This window comes from Rattus norvegicus, chromosome 7, assembly GCF_021556685.1.
Source record: "Rattus norvegicus strain SHRSP/BbbUtx chromosome 7, alternate assembly SHRSP_T2T, whole genome shotgun sequence".
NCBI classification, from domain to species: domain Eukaryota; kingdom Metazoa; phylum Chordata; class Mammalia; order Rodentia; family Muridae; genus Rattus; species Rattus norvegicus.
In genome coordinates, this window is record NC_141540.1 from 50156678 (window position 1) to 50173169 (window position 16492).

The 16492-nt window shown below is 38.9% G+C and overlaps 1 protein-coding gene across 4 annotated transcripts in view; it reads right to left on the reverse strand.

Moving 5' to 3' along the window:
- The window catches only part of Tmtc2 (transmembrane O-mannosyltransferase targeting cadherins 2), a 413503-nt gene that overhangs the window by 59401 nt on the left and 337610 nt on the right, over positions 1 to 16492 (reverse strand). For 2 of the 4 annotated variants that reach the window (XM_087556320.1, NM_001171177.2), the window contains 1 exon segment: positions 3587 to 3650. In XM_087556320.1, coding sequence (XP_087412446.1) covers positions 3595 to 3650 — 56 coding nt within the window. In that variant the 3' untranslated portion in view covers positions 3587 to 3594. 4 annotated transcript variants of the gene reach the window in all.

The window sequence follows — 16492 nt, forward strand, 5'->3', positions numbered from 1 at the left end:
GAGCTACACTACAAAAGGTCAATCTATTTCACCATAAATTCTGTAGAACAATATGCTTTGGGAGAGAGAAATTGCAGGGTAGGTAAAAATGAATGGAATCAGTACTTTACAAAGAAATAAGTATATCTCAGAAATAAAGATCCTTTAAAAAGAGATTTTATTGTAAATTATGCATACATGTGTATATCAGTGAGAGAGGAGGTTGTGTATATAATAAGCACAGAAGCTCAGTGGCCCTGGAGTCCAGGGAGGCCATCCCAGGCAGTGGAGTTAGAGGTGGATTGCTGAAGTGGCTTCTGGGAAGCCTGGCGAACCCATCCTTAGCCAATGAACCATCTCTCCATTCCCATCAAAACCTCTTAAATATTGGTAATAAGATGTGTCACACAAGTCACCCTCTTTACATTATTATACAGTATGGCCCCACATGAGCACTGTTAGACCTTTAGTTATCCACAAACAGCACCCTGATGACCACAATGGAAATGGTATTCATTTACCCAAAAAGAAGAGAAAGTTTATGACAGGAGTAAGTTTGGCTGACTAGTGTAGATGAGAAAACAAAACAAAACAAAACAAAATGAGAAATGGCTCTATTTAAACAGGCCAGGAGAATTGATATCTGTTAGGTCTCCTCTCTCTTACAAACAAGTAATCAATAATGTCATTTGTTAAATTAACTGCAGCAAAGAACAAAAAGATGCTTTTATGAACAAAGGGAATTAATGAATAGCAAGATGCATGTTGGGTAGGTGCTTCTGTTTACCTCAAATGCAGGATTCCCAATAAACTACAACTGTTGCTCAAAGAGTTCTCCATTTCAGACAAAAAAATACAAGTGACATGGTTTGCAATCCCATCCTTCTGGTCTCTGTGTCACTTTATATACACTAGAGTATCAACTAAGAACCCAAGCAAATTGAAAATTAATTGGGAACAATGCACATCTGTTGATCTGTCAATTAAAACACCATTTACTTTTTGTTAAATGGAAACTTTATAACAAAGTCAATAAAAAAACAATCCTGCCAGTTATGGAAAGGATCGTTTGAATAAATGCATTTTCAAAAGCAAATTGATGGTGAAATATTTTAGGGTCTCTCGGGAAAAGGGTGTTGCATTGGAGATTAAATATTGATTTTATGATTTGGACAGTCATTTTTTTTTAAAACGCAACTTGGTAAGTCAGGCTTGCACTCTGACTCTAAGTATCTTTCTTTTTTCCAGAGGCCAGACAGCTCAGACATTTGTTTTTCCCTATGATGTTATTCTGTGATAAAGACCATCATTTAACCAATCACACAGCAATATTAAATGTGACATTCAGAGGACCTGATTTGCCAAGAAGAAAAGCTCATCTTAATTATCATGTAGTTTACATATGTTTACAACATATTATGTCAATCAACCTCCATGAAAAGAAAGCAGATCCCCCCTCCCTGTTGCCTGCCTTCAATGTGACTGTAGGTGAAACACTTCTTCAAAGTCTTTAAAAACTGCACAAAGGTATCAAACTAGAAAATTTAGGGGTTTCTTTTTCGGTTGGATTCCTAACTTCCGTACTGTTTCATTTTTTCTGCAAACACGCAGCACTGTCTGAGATATTATGTAGCCTTCTCGCTTCAGCCCAGTTTTAAGTTTCTACAGGAAATCTCTCTCTCCTACAGTGCCTACAATAGGACCTGGTACTCACTAGACACACAAAATGAGCAAAGAAACTGATTTTTGCTGATAGTATGCTGGCTCGCCACATAGACAATGTGTATGGCCTCGTGGCGCTTTGCTTCCCCACACCCCTTTAAACTTTGTTAAGCTTTCCTTTTTTCTTTTAAATGACAAAGTGACTCTATAAAGCTGTGTTGTCAGGTGAGGCATTAACTTGGGCACCTTCTGGGCCACGAAAGCAGCTGAGGGGTTGCAATAAACAAATTCTTGCAAAGTACCTAGCAAAGTGAGTGACAGGTGAGTGTACAATAAACTTTAGCTGTCACTGCACTTGCCATTAGGATGGTTTTCTCTGTTGCAAACAGCTTGTCAGTTCCCCAGTCGTCTGCTAACTATGGGAAGCGGTTCAGGACAGCTGTTGCAGAACAGGACGTCCTGGAAAACTGAATTCGTGAAGATAAAGGGAACGGAGTAGACAATGCAGGCAGGTTGGTCCCAAGACCTTTTCTTGTTCTCTCCTGTAAAAGAGTAACTAAGGTAGTCATTCACATCTTTATTTCTGGTGATGGGACTGAGAAAAATTTGAACAACTGGGCCTTGCTGTAGTCCCCTCCATCTGTAACATCTGAACCTGCCTGGTCCCCTTTGTCTACAGCATCTGTGCCTGCCTGGTCCGCTCTGCCTATAACATCCGAACCTGCTTGTTCCCCTCTGTCTATAACATCTGAATCTTGTCTATCCTTTATTACTGCATTGTACACCAATGGCCATGAACAATAACAACAACAAAATCTTCCCCCAGATTGAAGAATCATTTGTCCTAATCTCATAAATGAATGTGTAGGTTTTGTTACACTAATCCATCATTTGTTATAAAGCCTCGACATATTTCATGGTGCTTATATCATACATATTACTATGAATGAAACTTGAGATTTATATTCATGGTTAAATGTAAAGGGGGAAAAACAAAGAAAGAAACCAGCACACACAAGGTTCCCCCATAGGTCTCTAGACTCAACGCACTAAAGCGCCACAGGAGTCACAATGCTTTATCAATTACTTGATTATACCGTTTCCCTAATCCACTGCATGATCTGGAATCTGCTTCCTTCTCAAAGTAACCCCTGTATATGTGTTTGCCCAATAGATGCGACGATATAAAGAAACGAGACTGATTCCATTCTTTGTACTGCGCCCACATATGCATTTTCATTATTGTTTGAAAATTGCATTTCTCAAATGCATGGTCTACATTTGGAGAACCCGGGAGAAGGCTTCACTGTTAAGCAGTGGTGCAGAGTGCATCTGAGAATAAATGTTCGGGAAAGAAATTTGGTGCTGTGAAAAAAACCTACTTGTCAGGCTGCTATAAAAGCAGCTCTTGGCTTCTTATAAATAGCAATTCTATTCCAACAGTAATGATCTAATTTATATCCATCGCACTTTCTAGAAGTGAGACTACCCAGGGAAAACTTGTAATGAAAACATTATCAATAAACTTGCGAAGTCGAGTTACTAAAAAATGAGGATTTTTTAGAATGTGAAACGGGTACAAGGCTGAAGGTTTAAATGTGGCAAAGACAAACAATGAGTATTCATCACCAGAGAAACAAAAAACAAAATAAAACAAAACACTTTCACAGAATTGAAAGATGCACCCAAATAAAAGGTAATTAGCAATGATCAAACCTGTATTTAGATAATGAAAGTTAATGGTGATTTACTACAGGGGGAAAGAGAAATTTCTGGGGAAGACAAAGAACCTTGAATGGGTGGTTATGTGACTGGAGAGCTGTACAGTGGGTGTTCAAACAGAGAAACCAGGGAGGAAAAGATGAAACAAGGCAGTGCCAATGGATACCACTGCATGCCCTAGAAGCTTGCCTTCAACAATGGCGCTCATTGGGAAGGTACTTACATTAGGTCTCAGTCTTGCTGCAAGATCGTAATACTTCTCCGCAGCTTCATTGAGGCTAGCTTGTCTGTCGAAAAAAAGAAAATAAAATTATGACGTGTATTTTAAATCTGAAGAACTGTAGCTAGGCAGTGGTGGTGATGCACATCTTTAATCCCAGCACTAACGAGTCAGAGACAGGAGGATCTCTGAATTTGAGGCCAGCCTGGTCTATAGAGTTCCAGGACAGCTAGGGTTGTCCTGCTGTTTTGAAAAACAAAGAAACAAAAAAACACCAAACAAAAATTGAAGCATAGTGGAGAAGAATTACATTAACTTTAAAAATATACAATTATAAGTTCCCATAAAGAAAACTTAAGTTGAATTTGCTATTTCATATTTAAAGAACTACAAATAGTATTCTACCATAATCCCATTTGGGTTGGTATTGGCAGCTTACATTTACCTGTTTGCCATAAAAAAAAGGTACTTTTCTTTTCAAAGAAACATAAATAATATGTAGAGATTCTCTAGTTTCAAAGTGATAACCCAGAAAATATATTTAAAAAATCAATTATCGAAACATTTAGCTATGATTTTAAAACTATGTAAATAACCATGTATGTGTATCTGCATGAGTTTATGTGCACTATGTGCAAAGAGTTTTCACAGAGGCCAAAAGAGGTTGTTGGATATCTTTGAACTGGAGTTAAGGCAGTATGAGCTATAGGACATTAGTGTTAGAACCTTAATTGGGATCTTTGAAAAAGCAGGAAACATCCAAAATAACCCTCTCCTCAGCCCCTAGTTGTGAGTTTTCAAGATAAACAAAAGGAAATTTTGAAGATTTAAGAAATTATACATTCATTTACAGAGACACATTTTCTCTCTCTTACGCACACACACACACACACACACACACACACACACACACACACACGAGAATTTTACTAGAGAGATGAAGGGTAGTATAGGAAATAAATATGAACAAAATATGATGATAAATATGTGTGAGGGTGTCAGCCCCTGGAACTGGAGTTACAGACAGTTGCGAGTTGCCATGTGAGAGCTGGAAATTGAACCTGGGTCCTCTGGAAGAGCAGTCAATGCTCTTAAACATTGAGTCATCTCTTCAGCAGCCACGCAAAATTGTTTTAATGCTAACTAAATACTAATTAAATTTTTACAAACAGAATAACTAGGTTTTGTAGATGGCTCCAAATCCATGTACCTAGCACCTACATCCCACATGGTGGGCCAGTACCTGTCTGAATTACAAGAACTGGGAGGCAGGCACAGGAGGTACCTGAGTGCTTGCTGACTAGCCAATCTAGCTAAGAGCTGAGGTAAGAGACCCTGTCACAAACACTGAGGTAGAACGTGATAGAGGAAGGTGCCTTCCTCAGGCTTCTACCTGTGTGTACTGTGTGTACATGGGCACTTGCATATGCACACACATGTGACTATATTTCTGTGTATAAAGTCATTCTGTTTCTCCCTATTTTTCTCTCTTAACACACACACACACACACACACACACACACACACACACACACACACACCCCATACTCATCTCACAATATTTCAATATTTCTCTTCTTGCTGTCTGGTAACCAGAATGGGCATGTGATCTAATCTCAGGTAACTGGATGCTCCCACTTGACATTTTAACTGAGGAGAAAAAAGATGAAAATATAAAAATAAAGAAAAATGAAAATAAATCGAAAGATGAAGGGATAGACAGAATTCACTCATAATGGTGCAGGAATCAACCTTATATCTAGACCAGACTATTCCTGCAAACAATGCTGAGAGTATAGTTATTTATATAGTTCTTAGTCACTAGGTTTAGACTGTATTGTGCTAATTCAAACTTTCCAGTCTATAGATGTATTATTTTGGCGAAGGCACGGTCCTTGGTATTGAGCCAGTGCCTACCCCATGCTAAGCAGAGACTCTATCCAGCACTAGGAGTGGATTCCCTAAACTACTGTATAAGCAGAGACAGTTTTCCTGCTTGTGTCTTATAAAAGGAGAAATCTTTTTCTGTGGCACAGGTGTCTTATAAAAAGAGAGCTCACAATGAATCTAATGGATAAACTTGTACTGCCCATCACCAAAGGCTTGGTTCAGTCAATCAGTCAGTAGATGACACCAAATGTCAGTGAGTCATCAACACGTTATGTTCTTTTTTTTTGACTGTCCTGCTTCATGAGACCTTCCCGATGACAGATAACAAGATATAAGAAAATCTCACAGTTGAAGTACTGTCTGCTAAATATGTATGAGAATTGAGGAATAAAAGGTTTGGGAAAAAATGCCAAGTTTAATTTCAGATGACATATACAGTATTAACTACGGTATGAAAGATACTAAATGGCTACAGGGCCTGCTTTAATAGGGAACATTGTTCTTAGGAGAAAGACTCAGTAAGTAAAGGGTTACTGCAGAAGCACAAGGACATGAGTCTGGATTCCCAGAACCCACATGAATGCCAGGTGTACATGGCAGCCTGCTTGCAACCTCATCCAGCAAAAGAAAGATGAGGGGATCCCCCTGAATATTCTGGCTGACTGCAGTAGTCAAATTAATGAGTTCTGGGCTCAAGTGAGATACCTTGCCTCACTATAGAGAAATCAATTGAGGAAGGCAACCCAATGTTAGCCTCTGTCCTCTAAATATGTATGCACATATATACATACATAGTACATATACAATATACATATACATACACACATGTGCATGTGCATACACAAATGTGACCACACACGCATGCATATGTGTATGCACATACAGACTCATTGCAAAAAAAAAAAGGACTATGGAAGAGTGTTCTCTTAAAGCTGTAATTAAGGAAACTTTGGTGTGAACAAGAGGACAGAAAGTAGAAAGAACTAGAATGAATGAGTTAAGTCTCTCAATTACAGTCAGGTTTTAAAAGAAAAGGGAATTCAGCCTTCCGTAGTAAATTGAATTTGTACTTTGGTCAAGAAAAATAAATGCATAAAGCCATGGCCCATGTAGACATACAAAGTATAGGAATAACTAAAGATATCCTCTCTCTGGAGAAGAAAGCATATCTTGCTAATGTTTGAAGGAAAAGTAATCAGAAACACTACTATTTTTAACAGAAGTTAAAAAGAAAGTAATGAAGGAAGAAAAAAAAAACAAACAAAACTTATAAAACCAAACCTTGAGCCAAGGCTCTGCTAGATTCATGGCATGCTACAACGTGTCACTGCAGTTTGTATTCTCATAAATGTCAAAGGTCAACCTCAACATGAAAAGAAAAGTACTCATGCTTGGCATGAAATAGTAAAGCTTCTCTCGCTAGGTTATTTAGTGAAGGCACCTCCCCTCCCCCCAACCCCCCACCAAATTACAGATTCACTCTGGTTCAGATTCATCTGGAAATTTGAACCAGCATTCTTTAGGTCATGCCCTGGAAGGGTTTTCTCCAGAGGAATATAAAAGGCATGAGGGTAGGAAATTAGAGTAACCTGATGCTAGAAGAAAGCAAGTTACCTTGAAGTATGATCAAACAATAGACATCAAGTATTATAAGGATGGCCACCACTAATAGCTCTTCACAACTTCCAATTCATAACGCACATACTGATTAGAAGAGAATCTGGGGTCTGCATTAGACAAAACACATCGAAGGTATCAAGCAACTAAATTTTAAAAATGATTATGCATTTTTAAGTCATTAGATTCTTCAGAGTGTAAATGTTTTTCCATAGGCTCATGTTTGTAATTATTTAATTCTTCCAGTAGTACAGAAGGTTGAGGGCCATTTAGGAGGATCATGGCTGGAGGTTGAAAGTCCTGGGAAGGACACGGAATTTCCTTATTACTGAAGAACTTCCTGTCTACTCTTTGTTTCCCCAATGCAGAGTAGAGTGTCTATCACCCCAAGCTCCCAGCAGCCGATACCTTCCTATCATGATGGATGGCAACTCCTCAGACTACAAGCCAAAATAAACCTTGCCTCCTTTGAGTTGCTTTTAGTCAGGGATTTTATCACAGAAATAAAAAAGTATCTAAGACAGTGGTTTAATGCTCAAAGGAAATACTCAGAAGAGGTAATTAAAGCTAGAATTACAACTGATAACATTCTAAAGGAAATGAAAAAAGGGATTTATTATGTATGTCATATATGTATAAAATTAATTTCCACTGCAGAGTTTTGTTTCTATTATTAAAAAGTCTTTCCATTACCAATAGGAAGGTATTGTTGACAGCACATGGGAAACCAGGGGAAGGAATATGTTGTTTCTAGGCACAAAGTGGTCATTTATATTCTTGATTTATTCTCTGGACAAGAGAGAAAACTCATGAGGAAGTATTCAAAGTTCACCTAATTGTGTAAGTTATATTCTCTACTCCCCATCAGAAAGAGAAGTTCTTGGAATGCTTATCAAATCTTAATTGCAAAAATGACTACATCATTAATCATCATTGGAAAAGCAAAGAAATTAGCAGTGTTCTGCTCTGTGCTTTGGGATTCTATTAAATACCTTCAAACACCTCCCAAGTCAGATTGTTAGGGATGGAGTGCAAGACTTGATTCCCCAGGACTGCTGGCATATACCTGTTTAAAGTAGCTGAAAATCCATACCTTTCTTACATGCCATGGTCATTTTTTTTTATGTGATGCCTGGTAAATTCTAAAATAGCAAAACCAGAGTTTCACATATGTAAAAACAACAGGGAAGAATGATCCATGGAATGAAACATCTGAAATAAATTGTTTATAAACTCCTTAGAGAAAAACACTGTGCAGACATCAAAAATAGTTCTAAGGCCCATAAGTCTTTGTCTTCATTTTAAAGAAAGCAACAACGAAGGGGAAATGTCTCAAGAAAAGAGACCATATGTACTTTTTAGAATGATATAATTTTAATTATTTTGCATTTTTCTCTCTCTGTGTGTGTTTGTGTGTGGATATGGGAGGGGGAGAAGTAGGAAGGGAGGGAGAGAGGGAAGGAGGGAGGGGAGAGAGAGGGGGAGAGAGAGAGAGAGAGAGAGAGAGAGAGAGAGAGAGAGAGAGAGAGAGAAGCACGCTGATTCTCTCCTGTTATGTGAGTCCCAGAGATTGAACTCAGGTCAACACCTTCATCATCCATAGCTTTTCCCTGATGAGCCTTGCTGCTAATCCTAAGGATCTAGTTTTAGCATTGGCTCGTGTGGGTCACACGTTAGCATATCCCATAAACACGTGAGTCCAATTTTTTTTACCATTGCAAACCTTTCAAGGGCTTCTAAAGACAGATATAAAGTCTGGATACAGGAAGATTAAATGATGTTTATACTGAAAAAATTAAAAGGGAAGGAGTGATTGCTAATGTGAGTCAGCATAGTCATATATAGTAAATTATCACTTGTGTTCAAGGTGGATTTCAGACAGGAGAGAAATTACTGGGAGAATGAAGAAATAAGAGGAAGGATGAATTGCCTGTAGTCATGATGGATGAATCAGCTTTGTAAACATCATCTGGAATAAGCTACAAGTACAAAAACTCAGGTATCAGCCAAACCCACTAGAGAAGACATGTTGCTGGGTATTAAAGAGGCACTGAGTTGGAAGGTACCCACCAATATCAGCTTCATCTGTCAAATGCGTTAAACATCTAACAACCCATAATAATCTGCCGTAAATGGGAGTCTACTGAAAAGCAAAATGGCACAGTGGAAAATGAAAGCAAAATGGAAGCATGATTCCAGCACAGGGGAGACACATGCAAGAGGGTAAGAGTTCTTTGTGTGGTTTGGGTATAAACATAATTGTGGATTCATAGACGGAATTGGGTGATCATCATGATCAAGTAAGCTTCATCCCAGGGATGCAGGAATGGTTCAATATACAGAAATCCATCAAAGTAATCCACTATATAAACAAACTCAAAGAAAAAAACCACATGATCATTTCATTAGATGCTGAGAAAGCATTTGACAAAATTCAACACCCCTTCATGATAAAAGTCCTGGAAAGATCAGGAATTCAACCCATTCCTAAACATAGTAAAAGCCATATATAGCAATCCAATAGCCAACATTAAACTAAGTGGAGAGAAACTTGAAGCAATCCCACTAAAATCAGGGACTAGACAAGGCTGCCCACTCTCTCCCTACTTATTCACTATAGTACTCAAAGTCCTAGCCAGAGCAATTAGACAGCTAAAAGAAGTCAAAGGGATACGAATTGGAAGGGAAGAAGTCAAAATATCACTATTTGCAGATGATATGATAGTATATTTAAGTGACCCCAAAAGTTTCACCAGAGAACTACTTAACCTGATAAACAACTTCAGCAAAGTGGCTGGGTATAAAATTAACTCAAACAAATCAGTAGCCTTCCTCTACTCAAAGGATAAACAGGCTGAGAAAGAAATTAGGGAAATGACATCCTTCACAATTGTCCCAAGTAACATAAAATACCTCGGTGTGACTCTAACCAAGCAAGTGAAAGATCTGTATAAGAACTTCAAGTCTCTGAAGAAAGAAATTGAAGAAGATCTCAGAAGATGGAAGGGCTTCCCATGCTCATGGATTGGCAGGATTAATATAGTAAAAGTGGCCATTTTACCAAAAGCAATCTACAGATTCAATGCAATCCCCATCAAAATTCCAACTCAATTCTTCATAAAGTTAGAAAGAGCAATTTTCAAATTCATTTGGAATAACAAAAAACCCAGGATAGCGAAAACTATCCTCAATGATAAAAGGACTTCTGGAAGAATCACCATCCCTGACCTCAAGCAGTATTACAGAGCAATAGTGATAAGAACTGTATGGAATTGGTACAGAGACAGGCAGATAGATCAGTGGAACAGAATTGAAGACCCAGAAATAAACCCACAAACCTAGGATCACTTGATCTTTGACAAAGAAGCTAAAACCATCCAGTGGAAAAAAGATAGCATTTTCAACAAATGGTGCAAGTTCAACTGGAAATCATCATGTAGAAGAATGCAAATCGATCCATTCCTATCACCATGTACAAAGGTGAAGTACAAGTGGATTAAGGACCTCGACATCAAACCCGATACATTCAGCCTAATAGAAGAAAAAGTGGGGAAGAGTTTCAATCACACAGGCACTGGGGAAAATTTCCTGAACAAAACACCAATGGTTTATGCTTTAAGATCAAGAATCTACAAATGGGACCTCATAAAAGTGCAAAGCTTCTGTAAGGCAAAGGACACTGTCATTAGGACAAAACAGCAACCAACACATTGGGAAAAGATCTTTATCGATCCTACATCTGGTAGAGGGATAATATCCAAAATATACAAAGAACTCATAAGGTTAGACTCCAGAGAGCCAAATAACCCTATTAAAAAATGGGTACAGAGCTAAATAAAGAATTCCCAGCTGAGGAATATCGAATGGCTGAGAAGCAACTAAAGAAATGTTCAACATCTTTAGTCATAAGGGAAATGCAAATCAAAACAACCCTGAGATTCCACCTCACACCAGTGAGAATGGCTAAGATCAAAAACTCAGGTGACAGCAGATGCTGGCGAGGATGCGGAGAAAGAGGAACACTCCTCCATTGTTGGTGGGATTGCAGATTGGTACAACCATTCTGGAAATCAGTCTGGAGGCTCCTCAGAAAATTGAACATAATACTACCTGAAGACACAGCTCTACTACTCCTGGGCATATACCCAAAAGATGCTCCAACAGAGAACAAAGACACGTGTTCTACTACGTTCATAGCAGCATTATTTATAATAGCCAGAAGCTGGAAAGAACCCAGATGTCCTTCAACAGAGGAATGGATACAGAAAATGTGGTACATCTACACAATGGAATATTACTCAGCTATCAAAAACAATGACTTTATGAAATTCATAGGCAAATGAATTGAACTAGAAAATATCATCCTGAGTGAGGTAACCCAATTACAGAAAAACACACATGGAATGCACTCACTGGGAAGTGGATATTAGCCCAAAAGCTCTAATTACTCAAGATAAATCTATAGACCACATGAAGCTGGAGAAGGAAGACCAAAGTGATGCTTCACTCCTTCTTAAAGGGGGGAACAAAAATATTCATATGAGGGGATATGGAGGAAAAGTTTGGAGCAGAAACTGAAAGAACAGCCCTTCAGAGCCTGCCCTACATGCATACACAGCCCATATATATATATATATATATATATATATATATATATATATATATATATATATATATACAGCCACCAAAACTAGATAAGATTGAAGAAGCTAAGAAGTGCATGCTGACAGGAGCCTGATATAGCTGTCTCCTGAGAGGCACAGACAGAGCATGTCAAATACAGAGGTGAATGCTAGCAGCAAACCACTGAACTGAGAAAGGGGTCCCCACTGGAGGAATTAGAGAAAGGATTGAAAGAGCGGAAGGGATTTGCAAGCCCATAAGAACAACATTGCCAACCAACCAGAGCTCCCAGGGACTAAACCCCTACTCAAAGACTATACATGGACTGACCCAGGGCTCCAGCTGCATATGTAGCAGAGGAAGGCCTTGTTGGGCACAAAGGGAAGAGGAAGTCCTTGGTCCCCCCCCCCACACCCCAGTGTAGGTGAATATTGAGCAGGGAAGAAGGGGGTGGTTAGGGAGGGAAACACTTATAGAAGAGGGGAAGGGATTAAGGGAGGGGGCTTGTGTCTGGGAAACTAGGAAAGGGAACAACATTTGAAATGTAAATAAAAATAAATCCAATAAAAAAACAAACAAACAGGGCTGGGGATTTGGCTCAGTGGTAGAGCGCTTACCTAGGAAGCGCAAGGCCCTGGGTTCGGTCCCCAGCTCCAGAAAAAAAAGAACCAAAAAACAAACAAACAAACAAACAAACAAACTCAGCCCTAAGGGTTGTTTCTATCAAATCCCTCCCCTTCAGAGCTCAGAAACCAAGTGAAAGAGGAGGCAGAAAGAGAATAAGACTCAGAGGGGATGGAGGACACTAGGAGAACAAGGCTCTCTATATCAACATGAGCAAAGCTTATATGAACTCAGAGAGACTGAAGCAGCAGTCATGGGATCTGTATAGGTCCACACCACTGTGCTTATATTATGGCTTCCAATTTTGTGTTGTTAAGGGATTCCTGGGTGCATGAATGAGTGGGTCTCTGATTCTTGTGCCTTCACTTGGGCTAATTTCCTTCTGTTGGTTTGCAGTGTCAAACTTCAATGTAATAGTATTTGTTTTACCCTATTATATTTTATTCAATCATATTTTTAAAAAATGAATAAATGAATGAATGAATGAATGACCAGTAGGGTAAAGGTTAACAACTGAACTGTCATTTCTGGAAGAGGGAAAATCAATTTTCTCCAAAAGAGTGACACTTTTCAAGCACTCTAGGAAAAGCCTCATGTTCAAGAATACTTGACCAATATATCATGGCCTCCACAATTCTTTTATTTGGCTAAGTTTGGTGTTTTGTTCTGTTCTTGTTTTGGGTAGTGTTTTCTCGGTTTTGTATTTGTATTTGGTTTTTGTTTGTTGAGAAAGAACTTAAAGTTGGGTAGGTAGGGAGGAGGAGAGGATCTGAAAGGACTTGAGGAGAGGAAGAATGTGATCAAAATTTATTTAAATAAAAATTGTTTTAAATAATAAAAAAAGAGGGTAAGAATTCAAAGTTAACTTCTGCTACTTAGAGACTTCAAGTAGAAGAATTCTTACTGTAGGCAGCTACAAGAGAAAGAAACTACCTAAAAAAAATGCTGGATCTATAATTTGAAAAAGTCATACACCTTATCCTGTTTTTTTATCTCCTCAAAACATTTCAAGGAGGAAATTCATAACGAAGGCAGTGTTGAAGCCTTGTCTTGAGGCCTGATTAAAGTTGTGTCCTTCAAAAAACAAAATCTCTGGGTATTTGATCTCTTCATATATACAGAGCCTATGCAGAAATCTTCATACTTTAACTGAGCTCTCTATTAGCTTCAACACGCAACACATCTTAGGTGTCCTCAAAGGTGCTTTGCTGCATCTTTTGGTCATTATTTTCTTTTTCTTTTTTTTTTTTTCAGAGCTGGGAACCGAACCCAGGGCCTTGCGCTTGCTAGGCAAGCGCTCTACCACTGAGCTAAATCCCCAACCCCCTGGTCATTATTTTCTAAACAAGCCTGTATACATACAAAACATGCTTCCCCCTCAAGTTTTCTCTCTGTAGTTACTAGAGTTCACAGATGCAAAACCAAGAAATGTTACAGCCTATCTTTGCATTTACTTTGAACACACATGCACACACTCACCCACCTACCCACCCACAAGTGTGCATGCACACCACACACACATACACACACACACGGGGCGGGGGGGGGGAGATTGGGGGGAGGGAGGCGGGGAGAGAATACCCTGATTCTGTTTCTTTTTTCATCCAAGAATTTAAATTTTGTGTCGCCTCCAGTAGAGCTAATAAAGAAGTTATTACTTTTAAATGCTATGTTTGTATAGCCTATAATCATTTAATACTGTGCTGCTTGAGTGGAGAAATTACAATATAATGATTCTTGCTCATACGCTCATTCTGTTCTAGAAATTAGGAAAGCAATCAGAACCAGGTGGTATGGCACAGTAGGACATTCCTCTCTGGAGGCAGTGAGAGCTTGAACCATTATGACTGAAATAAAGAAATACAATAACAAGAGCACATTTATCCAAGCTGTGTGACTGAAAACAGACATAGTCCATGGTGATGTTCCTGCAAGTTGTGTATCCCAATGATACAAGGTTGGAGCAAACAGGCCAGTGAACACATAAACTTACTTTCTAAGACTTATTATAAAAGAATTCATGTGAAGACCCCCATGGAGGCCTTATCATTTAGGATTTACATACGTGGCAACTTGTGAACTTCTGTAAGTCTTCTTTCTTTAGTAAGAATCATAGTTTCTGGGCAGCCACATCTCTATAAAGTTGAAGGGAGCCCGTCATAATGAAAAGACATATGTAGCTAGAATACACTGCCTTAAGATTCCATCTCTGCCAACTCTGGGAAACAATGATGGGACCCTGAGGATCTGCAGCTATAAAATAAGAATATCCATGTACGCTTTGAAGATGTGTAGGTAGAAATAGGAGAGGATCAGGTATGCGTGCAAAACACAGTGCCAAAAAGTCAGAAGACATCAGCAGAAATGTTTCTTTCATCCCTCACCAAGGTAGTTCAGTAAGGGGGAAAAATAAACCAACAAAATTCTCATACCAAAGTCGATGAACCAGGTAAAATGTGTTTTTCTTCCCCCTTGACTTCTTCTCAGTTACCAAATAAATTCATATTCTCTTTCCAACTTCCAGTTCGGAGGGGGAAAAAAAAACCTGAATACATCCCTTCCTACAGAATACTTTTAACAGGATAGTTGATTCAATTGTTTCCTCTCACAACCATGTAGACATGATTCTACTGAGTTCAAACATTTTAAGTTCCTTTGATATTTTCCTTTGATGATAATCAATCTGCCTTAAAAACAAAAAGAAAAGGTCTCATCTGGAAGCATCTAATGCTTTAAAAGTTTTATTTGAAGTCCTAAAAGCGTCACCGGGTATCCTCAAATGCTCAGTAACTGGGACTTAGCATTTGTGAGAGCCATCCCTGTAAACATACTTGGCGATGAGCCACAATGTGAATTTCACATTCCCAAGCAAAGCAGGAGCCCCATAGTCTTTCATCCTGTAACTTTCTTCCACTCAGGTTTCACCCATGAGATGCAGTCTTAAGAAATTCTAAACTCAGCACAACAGGAGACAGCTGTGTTCCAGGGCTGCTCTCCCAACCCTGAGCAATGGTGGTACAGGGCCCAGCATGGTACAATTTGCTGAGCCTTGGAGCAAACAGGGTCATCAAGTATTGCTTCTGGCACTGAAGAGCGGTGCTCACCAAACACAAAACCCATGATAAAAGGATTGATACCAAAATCAGCTTAGAACTTGGAACTCCCTTAAAACACTTCATCTATGAAATTACATTAACCACGATATTGATCACACATGCCATTTTTTTCAAAAAAACAAAATTGCACTCAAGAGGAAACCAAAGCCATTTCTGAGTACTTTTAACAAATCCCCAAATCGCCTTGGATACTAAAAAAGATTTGAAATTGGTTTGTACAGTAAGCGCTGGTGATGGCTATCTTGGTTGTCAACTAGACTGCATCTGGAATTAACTAAAATCTAAGAGGCTGGAAACACCTGTAAGGGATTAGTTCTTAATTAAGTCATTTCAATTGGAAAACCCACTTGGATTGAAACCCTTGGAGGTGGGAAGATCCACCTTTAATCTGAGCCTCACGTTCTGCTGGCTGCCTATATAAAAGTCATGGAAGAAGGAACCAGCTTCTCTTTTGCCTGCTTGCTATGGAGACTAGAAAGTCCATTCTTTCACTGGTATTTCCTTCTTTGAGATTCTACTGCGTCCTGAGGACCAGCTTGGACATCCAGTCACATGTACTGAACAAATACTGGATCCTTGGATTTTCTGGTGGTAGACAGCCATTGCTGCACTAGCTGGACTATAGCCTTTAAGCACTCTAACAAAACTCCTGTGTGTGTGTGTGTGTGTGTGTGTGTGTGTGTGTGTGTGTGTGTGTGTGTACACGAGTGCCTATGTGCTAACAGTCTTATAATGGGCTTCCATGGATAGATCTTGAATTTCTGATAGTGATTTTCTATGTAGATAAATGTCTTGTTGGAGAAAGCATTTATGATGGTGAGTAAGATGAATTAGCCTATAGATGCATACTCTCTCATCCTCACAGTGGCTTATTGTGATTAAGAGCCCAGCATTTTATTCAGGGAGAGCACAAAGTGATTTTCACCACATCAGCACTTTATCCTCAAATTAGGATGTAGTTTGTAAAGTCGTCATTACAATTACATTGCAGACACTTTCATTGGGCAGCCTCTCTATTGTAAGAATGTTGAGAATATAG